Raw genomic sequence first — 12,643 nt, forward strand, 5'->3', positions numbered from 1 at the left:
CCTCTTTATAGATCAGCAGCTACGATGTGACGCTAAAAAGTTCGACGTTGAGACATTATACTGCAATGTAAACGAGATAGGATGTGAATTAAAGGGTAACAGAATTACTAGTTACATTTTAGCCAAAAAAAGGTGCGGTGCGTGGTATGCGCCGATAAATACGGTAATTAAGCAATGTTACGATTATCTCATGAGTTCACACAATTGCCAACAAAAAATAAAACGCAAAACAAGTCCTATAAATCAGTTAGAAAGTAACCAGCCAAACAGTAAGAATACTAGTTCAATAAAAAAAAAAAAATCTTCACCTTGAATAAATCCATTTACTTTTCATCTGCAGGATTAATGAACAAGATATAAGACCAAAAATAGCATTTCCCTGCTTCCAGCACCCTCTGCAGGCTACTTTCAACAAATCAATGGGACAAATCATACAATTGATCATACTAATGCATTTGGCCAACATTACATTATTATAGCTTGGCTTCATTTAGGTAACCAGCACTTTATATCTTAAATCCCCCATATATAAAACAATCCATCCTTACTAACGCAAGTGGAATTAGGATTCCGGATATAATTTTCCTTGTTGGTTTTAATTTTAGGAACACATCAATATAATTTTCTTTGATTTAAGGAATGATTTTTATAAAGGCGTAGAGGAGAGCTGAATTGAAGCACTACACAAAACCGAGCAAAAAAAAAAATCCCTACTAATTACATTAGGCTTCAAGTAAACTGAAATACTTCTTAAAGGGACAGTACACTATGCCATACAATAACATCAATAAATAATGCATTCTAAAGTTTCCTCTCTTAAATAAAGTCATAAACTACAACCTTTAGGAGAAGCAGCAGCTCCAGAGCTGCACCATGGCCCTCCTGACATGGTCAGGGTGCGGTGCCACTTTTGGCTGTCTGCTGATGGCAGAGGAACGATTTCTGCGCATGCGCGCAGGAGCTCTCAGAAAGCCACCTAGAACCGGCAGCGAGTATATCGCATGCGTAAAAAGACAGAATCCACTCTCTACACGTTTGCCTCCTCTTCCCACCCCCAAGTTCCAGACGTGTCAGAGACATGTTTTGCTAATTTCTGAATTTGACAAAGGCAAAAAATAAATAGAAAATGATCATTTAAAGGGGGCGCTCAGCTATCATGGCGTGAGCGTTCCTTTCAAACGAAAACGATAGTGACGCAGAAACACACAGTAGGCAACAATTTCTGAGCTGCTGCTATAGCAGATGGGAGAAGAAAGCTTGGGCGTTCTTACCATCTCTGTTTGACAAGAGATGCACCAGGCCATTAAGGCACGTGTCAGTCACCGCCGATATGTTGGTTGCGCATCTCCCGATAGCCTGAATGGTGGCCGCCGCAAAGTGTTTGTCCTGACTTTTCACGTAGGTCTAAAACAAACACAATTGTACATTTTACATTACAGCTTTTGAACGGCTTTTCATCTTCGCCAGCTAGCTTTGCGTTTTATGGAAACACAACCTGTAAATAAAAACCAAGACCCACAATATATTTTACACCATAAAAGCGGGTCACGTTAAAGCTCCGAACCCTCAAAAGAGAAGAAAATTAAACACCAAAATTCAAAGTGTAAAGTAACAGTCGATGCAAAGGAATTAAACATACAGCTTATCCATAAAATGCAATGTTTTACAATATATTTTTCCACGGTAACTCAAAATATATATTTCACAGAAGAAAAGGTTGTAGGCAGACTAATTAAGAGAGAGCACCTGCATCTAGCTTCTCAAGAAAAAGTAACGCACAAACCTGAAATTCGCGAAGAAGGGTTGATATGTTGGATTCGTTTGCCAAATTAGTCAAGATTTCCAGCTGCAAAAGAGAATTTGAGGTTTATAAGTGGATACAATTCTTAGAACTCTATAACATTATAATATTTGTATTTAATAATAGTTGATATATATGTATTCTATTTATATAGGGTATATTACACTAAAGTAGTTAATGTAAAAGGCGTGGTGCACCTCAAAGACAAAATAACTAATCCAAAATTTTCTTCATTTTCCGGTGCTACAATCTGGATGAAAAGCAAAATCGGGCCCCCAGATTGGAAGAAATAAGGGTTGTTTTTGACAAGTTTTTAACAGGAGAGATTATTTGGAAGAACAGGTAGGCGTGAGGAACAAATGTAATTTTATAACGTCCTACGGTGGGGTCGGACAGCACTCAGCACTAAGATCAGATCAATGATCACACGGGCACCAGTCCTCAAATCTGAACAGCATAAGGGCCGGCTAATACATAGATCGCTCAGCCTTCCACTAAACTTTATAAGTATTCCCTCAATCAATGATTTGCTCCGCACACACAGACGGGGGGCTGGTGTAAGTGTATTGTCATCTAGAGAGAAAAGCCCTACAACATATCACAGGCTAAGTCCTTTGGCCGGATGCAAATAACGCGGTTTACCGCACTCACCTTTAACGTTTTAAGCATAGTTGGATCTGTAGACCTCACATAGAAGCTCTTTAAATATGGTTCAAACAAACCCTGCAACAACACAGAAGTACAGAGTTCTTAACACATTGTTCTCGTTATCACCCCGCTTTCGGAACGATCGTTTCATTTTAAGGCGGCATACCTTCCTCTGAATAGACATGGTTGCAATGTTCTGAAGGACAATATACTGGACCTCCCTAAAAATAAACAATGTAAAGAGAATAATGATGACACGCTGATGTACAAAAGAAAAAGCTCATACTCTCTATCACCGTGCCCACTGAGCGTGAATGTTGGAAGCGGTACAAGAACCGGGTGGATTGCTTTGTGTTAGGAGATCACACGTATAGAATCACATCCAGCAGTGCGAGGGTTAAGCTTTACATACCTGTAACTGCGGAGCAGACGTATCAGTGATTTGGCAATTGTAACCGTTTCTGATTTGGGTGCCAAGTGCCAGTATAGCTGTGCCACAGCCAGAACAACCTGGGAAACGAGAGACAGATACGGGCATCAGCCATCTCCTACAAGCACGAAGTCATGAGAACAGTTTTATCTCTCTCGGAATCTGGAACCCGCAATGGGTTAACACCAGGGACCCGTGACGTGTCACATAACACACATCCGCATCTGCAGCAAGGCGTGTGGAGGCCCATGGTGCATCTATACCATACAGACTAATGTGAAAAAAGGGTCTACTCCGTGAGAATAATGGGAGTTGTAGTTTCCCAACAGCTGCATAATCATGTTAAAAGTAACTGTATCCGTTGTATCTCCATTCCGATTAGCTATTAATAATAATAATAATAATAATGTTAATAATAAGTGAAGAGTTCATACCGCGGCATTTCTGCTCTGGAGCAGCGGTTTGGTGTTCTTTAGAAGAAGCCGGTGGTCAGGGTCCATTATATAAGGCTTTTTTTGCTGGTCATCTATTTGTTTTTCCTCATCAGATTCATAAAAATTGGTTCTGTTCCCATCATCGGCAAATTCATCCTGTAGCAGAGTAAAGCAGTGACATTTTAATTAATCTCTCAAGATGAGCAGATAGTCGGACCAAATAGTGGAAACGGCCTGGCGGGTCTGTATAATGAGGAGCGAGAGGACAAGAGAATAAGAAACAATAAGAGAAAAGAGAAAGATTATCAACACGGCCGATGAGATGTTCTCCCTACCATTTATTAATACAATTTTTTAATCAATAAGCAGTTATCGTATTTCTGTAATTCATGTGCCTCTCATTCATCATACTTACCGCTTGATAAATTATTTTTATCAAACTTCTGATCTTTAAAGCTTAATGTAAGACACATTAAGCTTTAAAGATAAGAAATTTGTTTAAAAAAAAAATTGCAGTATTTTGTTTTGTAATACAAGAGCGACCAAACTGCGGTCCTTTTTTTTTTTTTTTTTTTTTTTTAACAATACAGTCATGTCCCTTTTTTTTCTTCCACGGAATGAGATATGCAAACTACGATTATTTCACTTGTCGTCACTTTTCCGAAATCCAAGCAGCGTCTCCATATAAGACACTTCTTATTATCGTTCAGCAGTCACAGACAGACAGAGAAAGACGCTCGTCTGGGCAGCTAGATGTGCGCCGAGCACGCTGCCCCTAGAGGCTCAGTTTAGTACTGAAGGCAGCAACTCAGATTGAGGCAATCCTTTTGAAATATATAAAACACATACTATGAGTATAGTAGAAATACAATTGTATATGTCATTTTGCACCCATTCTCTAAGTGTCCCAGCAGAGGTGGTAGAGGTTAACACCAAGAGGGAATTTAAACATGCATGGGGTAGGCATAAAGCTATCCAGAATATAAAACAAAACCATGGACTGATAAACGTCCTTACATCATGATAAACGGGCAGAGGAGATCAGTTCTTATCTGCCGTCAAGTTCTATGTTTGTAAATACAGAGTGTGAAATGTAATCGCCTGTGTTAACGCTCATGAGGACGCCAAAGGTATGGCTGTAGGCCTTTTTATACACGGCAAATGACGCTGTTCTCTCTGTACCCTCATCCAATATATACGGGGATCAACATAACATCAATATCAATTCACTGAGAAAACAGAAATCACCCGGGATGGGAAATCATTAGTCTCAGAGACTGTTGGCGAAACTTGACACAAAGGGAAGTATGTGATCAGCAAGGTATATTTTCATCCACGTAAATCCGCCGGCATTCATCTGACTAATCTCTTGAATTCATTAACCTAAAAAAAGTTTAATTTCCATTTTTCTGCATCAGCTCGGCGTAATGTTGATGCTCTATAAATATGCTGTTCTTTGCTGTAGTCAAGCACTCTCTTAACAAATATCCTCATTAATATGGAAATTTACAGTCAATCGGTCTTCTCTCTGACAGCGCTATGAATCGCTGGTGCGCTGTATAATCCGCTGTGACTCGGGCAATCCACTATTTATCATGGAATATGTCACTGGGGGAAAAAAAAACATGGAAAACCCTCTGCAATTGATAAAGCTGCAATTTACTTTGTCAACACTTAATTATTCCCTAAATCTTACGTTTACACAGAAAAGGCCCCAAAAATCCGTACCGATTATAAAAAAAAGAAATTAAAAATCTCCTCTGATGTTTAAGACTGGCCTGTTCGGCTTAAGAATGTACTGCCAAAAAAATACAAGTAAAGCAAATGATGAACATGATTTCACACGTATATATTCTGATGGTCAGTAAAAATTCTAATTCTAACATAATTGCAAAAGTGTTTTCTAATGAACAATTAAACTTAAATGTGGACTAGCAAACACAACATGCCATTGGAACACAGGAGTGATGGGAGTGATAAAGAGCCTCTGTAAGCCTATGAAGATATTCCATTACAAATTAACCGGTTCCAGCTACAATAGTCATTTACAACATTAGCGTTGTCTGCGTTGGATTCGGGGTCCATTTCCTGTTATTTTAATGGATGGAATTTACACAGTATAAATCAATCAGTATTTGGAGATGTGGCAAAAAAGGAGACAGAAGCAAGGATCTAATTTTGAATTCTAAGCTTGTAGGCCCCTGACAGACCTGCCGCTTCATCACCCTACAATCAGGGTACAGCAAATCTGTACAAGTAGCCGTGTAACCTAAGCTTCAGTTTAGGCATCATTTCTTGCGCAAAAGACGGCCATCGAAGGGTAAAATAAAAGTTTAGGAACCTAAGGGTTTTATTCACTATTAACCCCAAACGTAGAAGAAGCTGAACTCCAGCATGACTCCCGGCAGGGTTGCAGAAACTCGTTATTGAAGAAGGTGTTGGGAGATGATGCTCAGTCCCTACAAATTTTAACCGCGGACACAACTCACGGGCAGATCGGTCAGGAAACACGCGGCTCCCGAGTCGCACAACTCAAGGAAAAGCAAAATGGTTTTCTACGGGACTTGGCAGGGCCTGAGATAGAGAGGCACAAGGAAAGGACCTAGGAATCTCCTTCTGGGTCACGCTCCTCCTTAAAACGCCCTACTGAATAGCCAGAGATAACATTAATATATTGTGAACACCTAGATCTGTATCTGACCACATTATCTGTCTACATGGGGGGGGCAATACATTTTCTCCACAAAATTCTATAAAGCATCCCAAATAAAAGTCACCCACACTGATCTTAATTCAATTTCAGACCATAAGGCTAAATGGTAGTTATTGTGGAAAGTGTCTAAAATGTAAGTTAAAGCCGATTTAGACAAAAGAATGGATGCTCCTAAAAGATGCTGTTAGATATAGCTGAAACCCATCAGATTTGCCTCAAGCTGATTAAGGGCATTGCAGGTCTTGATGATTTTCCATCATTGGGTGGTTTCATGGGGAATGTAGACGGACCCCTCCTTTGTGCCCTTCCTTCCAACCTGCCTCCACCCTAATCCCACCAGCCAAGCCTGTCACTCCCTCTAATTGCTGATTTACCATATCAGCAGCATAACGAGAAAGGACTGCAGGTCACTGATCACCAATAACACTCCTACGACTGATAACAGAGCAATGGGGAAAAAATAGGAAGTTAATAAGGATCAGAATACTGAAGTTACAAATAATATTCCTAGGAAAAATTACAGCCGTATTTCTTTTTAATACACTATATAGACAAAAGTATTGGGACATAGCTTTTGACTATTGAATTCAGGTGTTTCAATCAGACCCCTTTGCCACAGGTGTATAAAATGAAACACCTCGGCATGCCGTCTGAATTTACAGACATTTGTGAAAAAAATGGGTTGAGAACACGGAAAGTGACAGGTTAGAACAGCATAGAACACCGGAAATAAAGCCATGAGATGAAAGTAGGAAGAGGAGAGAAGAAAAAGTGTGCAATGCTTAGCTCATACCATGACAATGCAATACTAGTTTAAAATAAAACAAATCCAGAAGAATCGACTTCACTCACCTCCGTCCACGGGCTGGCAAACTGTGTGCGGGCGTATCGGGTGAGCATATGAATTATTACCACTTGTCCCCATTCCTCCACATCCACCAGCAAGTTACAAAGCTTCCGATAGTTCTTGTGAATCAAGTCAATTCTATCTGGACACACCTCTTCAAAGGCCATCACGACACTTCCCGCCACGAGCTAGGAAGAAAGGAAAAACAACGTAACATGTGACACGTCAAGGGCTTAGTGTCAGTCTCACGCACAACTCCGGGCACTCCGAAGGTTTCAATAATATCTAAGTGCAGAGTTTCCTCTCAATTTCTCTGCCAATTGTTTTACCCGCTTTCTCTAGAAGACGGGGTTCCATAAAGGGTAACAACCCACTTAAACACCTCTCATTGAGCGACAGTTGCTGAAACAAGAGTAGATGGTTGTTTTTTGGCTCAGGCAGTGTCTTTATAGACTATTTGTGCAAGTAAATAATGGCTCTTGTTAACTAGCACATGGTTAATCATGCAACAAAAATATACCAATATATTCAAAACCTGTCACAGGCAGCGTGAAATCACAAAAAAAAAGAAAAATGACTAAGCCCTAATTCCAGTTTGGATAGAGCCATATTGGCCCAAGAAGAGATGGAGTATTTTAGCAAAAAAATTATAGAATTTATGGGGCCCATATAGAAAAAGATGTAGTCACATAAGCGTTCAGGACCTCGAAAGGTCTTCTGCAGATGGAATCAAGTCATCCAGGTTCCCTTTTCTATGCTGGCTCAATAAACAGTCTCACCTTAGACTAAAGACGCTCCGTAAGACATGCGCACCTGCTTTAGTCATGCTACGTGGTCCATCTACCCAACAAAACAGGATGGTGTAGAAGAAGCAAAATGACTAAGGCCTTTGAGCTTAAAACAGAGAACGGCTTGGTAAACATCTTTCAAATCTCCTCCTCGTAATTCAGATGCACATCAATGCAATCAGCACGAGACACCGGAAAAGTCAAATGTAATGTAAGTCTGTGTGCATCTGTGCCCTTATTGCACAACACAATATAAAATCCCCCTTGGAAAAAGAATGTTACATTTCATGAAAGCATATAGGATTACTTGTAAGTACCTGCAATTTCCCAAATGGATTTAAAACGTAATTGAATGAAAACACAGTTTATTGAAACCCTTTCTGCAAAATGTTATTTGCGCTGGTATTAATATTTTTAGAGAATTTTTTTTCTACTATTTGGCCAACATTTGGTTTATTAATATGCACCCAACATAACAATCAAAAGAAAACAGCTTGGAATATATACTTGCTATTATGCTAAGCTTGCTGGAAGCCCTTTGGGGATTTTATGAATTACCAATCAGTATAAGCGTGAAGTTGCATTTATTGACTCCAACATTGTCCATATACCGGTGCTTGCTGCTCCCAGCATGAAGACAACTCATTCCACAAACCAACGAATTGATTATTTGGAAGAACTAAATAAAATACATTGGACTTCTTAAGATAATTCGCTGTTCCTTTCATATGCACGAAGAAAAGAAAAAGAGAAGTAAAGTTAGCTGAGCAAACAAAAGCATTTATCGTAATGCCCACCAGTGTCTATATCTGGCACCAAAGTATGTCAGAGGTTTGATTAATGACGTGGTCATGCACTGGTCACTGAGAGAAAGAGAGAGAGAGAGAGAGAGAGAGAGAGAGAGAGGCCCTAAAACTAGCAGCTTTTATCTTTTATTTTTAAGAAAAAAAATTAATAAAACAAAGCCAGCAACCAGGTATTGAAACAGTTTTAACATGTTTGTTTTCCTTTAGGTCTTCATATACAGTGTTATTGAAGTGGACAGCGAGGTCACCTCAACAACAGGATAAAAATATTTCACAAAATAACAACAGTTAGGCGCCCATTGTAAAGAGCTGAAAGTGCCAGAACCGGCAATCCTGGGGATGGGTTTCATGGCGGCTGCTATTCTTCAGATTTGGGGCAGATCAACTGCATTTTGATTATGTACAGTTCTAAAAAAAAGAATGAAGTATTTGCTACACACTCCTGCTCGGGCAACCGGCGCGTCATGAACAAGGCCGACCGAGGTGTGACTGCCGGCCACGCACAACCTTCGTAACAATCTGGTTTGATGAAAGGGGCCGGGGTATAGAGGGGATTGTTGGATGTTGTGGCCTGGTGATACTTTGTATGATACTTTGTTCATCATATTCTGCTTTGTACTTAAGGATGTGTCATTATTGTACCCATTATAAAAAATGGGATAAAAAAATGTCTTCCCAAAAAAAAATATAAACCGGATTAGTCTTTATCTTCTTCTAGCTTATCTTCAACAGGAGTTTTACATGTTTGATGCCGCAGGGTGGGTGGGCTTGAAGATATCCCCACCACCACTACTTCACAGGTGGCATTAAAAGCACAGCCATGATCAGCTTTGTAATGACATGTTATATCAGTCTCGATGGATGCACCTCCTCTGAGGTCCAAAAACATTCTAAAAGTATGCCTGTCTCAAGTTTGTGTAGAATTGTCCAATCTTCCCCCCTACAACTTCACACAATTTTCACATAATTCAAGTTCTGCTGATGTATTACATGACTCCATCATGATTTATGCCTTTAAATTATTTATATATATATTTATTTTTTTATTACGCCGTATATAAGCGTTAAATTTACATGTGGGCCAGGGCATTTTACAGTCTCATTGTATTCTTCACCCCAGATCATTTTCTACTGAAAGCGCCATGGGTACTTAACTAAACTTCCCACACATGCTCTGGGAGCCAAGCTTTTCCCCAAATCGACGTTAGCAGCAGATGATAGTTAAGCCTCTCTCTTCAGCTCATTTATTTCAGAGAGCTCAGCAACCAGTGACTAGGAAGGGAATGGTAGAGAGCACGCACAGGAAGTCTACCCAAGTACGTTTCCTGCTTTCAGCAGAAGCAGTCATGGGAGGGTGCAAGTCTAAAACGCAGCTTTGCATGAAGTGAAAGTCTTTGCAAAATTAATAGGAAAACAGAGCTGAAATGGTCCATTTTTATAAACTAAAAACTATACTCTACACTTTTACTCTTTAAAAAATGCATCCCTCACCTAAAGAGTAAGCATGAAAAGCAACTGCAATGCAGCATAGTTTAAAGACTAGTCGCCTGTAGCAAAATAAACACTGATGTTTCTAATTTTCAATTTACCTAAATCTCTACATTAAGGGTGCTGGTTCCACTTAGATAAAGAATGTATTGCTTTATAGCAAGTAAACCTTTGCAGAAGGAATTCTGGCCAGATCACTATTTTTAATCTTTAGGCATTCTCTCAGTTCAGGTACAGCACTGGTGTAAGGCATATGTGGTGTCAATATTTAAAACCACAAGCCGGCGAGCTTGACATTGTAGAAATTATTTGAAGGGTTTCTTACAGTAGACACTCAAGAGTGCATCTTGAATCAGAATACAATTGGCAGAAGTGAGCATGGTTTTGTGAAAGACGGGTCTTGTCAAACTAACCTAATAACATGACTATGAAGAAGTCATCAAAAATACAGATCTAAGAATGGCAGTAGATATGATTTTTGGACTTTGCTAAAGCATTTGACACGGTTCCACACAAAAGGTTACTGTACGAATCATCGGGCATAGGCTTAGAGGCAAATGTATGTATTTGGATTGGAAATTGGCAAAAAGATAGAATGTAAAGAGTGGTTGAAAATGGCAAATTCTCAAACAGGACCCGGGTATTAAGAGGTCCTCTTTTTAATTTGTTTATTAATCATCTCCAATGTTGCATTGAGACCCATGTTTGCTGGTGACACAAAATTAGTTATCATAATAAAGTCTAATCTTGATGCTTCTTCTTTGCAGGATGATTTACACAGAGTGGGGTCTGGCAGGCAACTGGTTGATGAGGTTCAATGCAGACAAATGTAAAGTTATGCATTATGGGAACAACAACAATGTAACATATACTTTAAATAGTATGTCCCTGGGAAAGACTACTAAGAGGAAGGATATAGGAATAATTGTAGACAACAGATTCAGCAACAGTGCACAATGCCAGTGAGCAGCGGCAAAGGCCAACAGGATATTAGCATGTATAAAATGGGGTATTGGTTCTCAGCAGGAGGATAACATCTTGCCTCTTTATAAGTCAATGGTAAGACTTCCCCCTAAATATGCGGTGCAATTCTGGTCACCGGTCCTTAAAAAGGACACTGTGGAGATAGAAAAGGTGCAAAGGAGGAGCACAAAATTAATAAGGGGACTGGACGTTATGAAGAGACACTAAAAAAGTTGCATTTGAATATATGCTGGAAAAACAGCCTGTTACAGGGGATATTATAACATTGCATAGATATATGCAGTATCAATATAAAAGCCTCTCCTGTGACCTGTTCAGTAAGGGCAATAAAGATATGTAATTTACTGCCAAGAGGGGTGATGCTACCAAATACAATCATTTGCAAAGGTCTGGGTATTTTTTTTATTTTTTTAAGAAAATTCAGGACATACAGGGCTATAAATGAATTAATAGTTTAGCGTTCTTGATCCAGAGTGAAATGAGATTGCCTATTGGAGTCAAGACGGATTGTGTTCCCTAAATGTCAAAATCAGAAAAATAGCCTATTGAGTTTTTTGGGGCTTTTTGTGGATAGGTAGAAGGGTTGAACTCGATGGACTTGTGTCTTTTTTCAATCTAAATTACTATGAACAGCCGCTTTAAATAATTCCAATTAGGTATCCCCTAATAATGTTTCCAGAAGGTTGTAGTTATTGGTGCATGTTACCAGTGGGAAACCTCAGGGATCAGTATGGGAGGCTGTACGTTTTAATATTTCTTTTTGGCAATATTACAGAAGGTCTTTATGGTAAGTTATGTCTTTTTTTGCAGATGATACAAAAGTCTGTAACAGGGTAGACATTCCAGGTGGAAAAACTCAAATAGTGAATGATTTATGTTCGTAGAATGGTCGAGACTGTGGCAGGTGCAGTTTAATGTTGATAAATGTAAAGTAATGCACTTGGAGCATGACAATCCCAAGGCAGAATACAGCATTGGTGACACCGTCCAGTCAGTGGAGTCATTATTTCTGATGACTTAAAGACGATGCAATAGAGAACAGAGAAAGTGTCGCAGGGTGCTGGGTTATATTGCGAGGGGCATTAGTGGTAGGAACGTTACAGATCTCTGGTCAGACCTCACCTAGAGTATTGCGTACAGTTCTGGAGACCCCATCTCCAGAAGGACATGGACACATTGGAGAGAGTTTAGAGGAGAGCTACAAGAATGGTAAGAGGCTTGCAGGGCAGAAATTACCAGGAGAGGTTGAAGGATCTTAATATGTATAGCTTGGGGTAGGGGAGAGAGATGGGGGATACAACAGAAACATTAAAACACTTAAAGGGATTTAACAAAATCTAGATGGCCGAATGGATCTTTCATGACATCAAATGACATGACATAGGTTTCTATGCTTACAATGCATGGGCTTCAACCAGCAGACAGACTACTGTACAGACATTTAAATATTTACGCGGATAAATAAGGGTGATCATGCACTGCCACCTACTGTACATCCACCCGCTGATACATTCCTACAAACAGCATTCCCATCACACCCGAGATAAACCTTTCCAATATTCTAAAGTCTTCTTTATAAACTATTTGATATAATGGCTCTCGCTATATACACAGATTTCCACAGTACGTGCATCAGTACATTTAAAGCCAGCAGACTGCGCACCGGATTACATTTCTTCCGTGAGACGGTAGCCAAACCTACAA

The 12,643-nt window shown here is 39.6% G+C and overlaps 1 protein-coding gene across 2 annotated transcripts in view; it reads right to left on the reverse strand.

Annotated features, from left to right (window-relative positions):
- AP3B1 (adaptor related protein complex 3 subunit beta 1) overlaps positions 1–12,643 on the reverse strand; it is a 109,945-nt gene that overhangs the window by 69,440 nt on the left and 27,862 nt on the right. For both annotated transcript variants that reach the window (XM_053447976.1, XM_053447975.1), the window contains exons 7-13: positions 6,879–7,061; positions 3,314–3,469; positions 2,862–2,959; positions 2,616–2,670; positions 2,453–2,524; positions 1,784–1,846; positions 1,272–1,404 (exon numbers count right to left, since the gene is read on the reverse strand). In XM_053447976.1, the coding sequence (XP_053303951.1) occupies positions 1,272–1,404; positions 1,784–1,846; positions 2,453–2,524; positions 2,616–2,670; positions 2,862–2,959; positions 3,314–3,469; positions 6,879–7,061 (760 nt within the window). The remainder of the gene's footprint in view (positions 1–1,271; positions 1,405–1,783; positions 1,847–2,452; positions 2,525–2,615; positions 2,671–2,861; positions 2,960–3,313; positions 3,470–6,878; positions 7,062–12,643) is intronic.

The sequence above is a fragment of the Spea bombifrons genome, chromosome 1, assembly GCF_027358695.1.
Source record: "Spea bombifrons isolate aSpeBom1 chromosome 1, aSpeBom1.2.pri, whole genome shotgun sequence".
Classification (NCBI taxonomy): Eukaryota; Metazoa; Chordata; class Amphibia; order Anura; family Pelobatidae; genus Spea; species Spea bombifrons.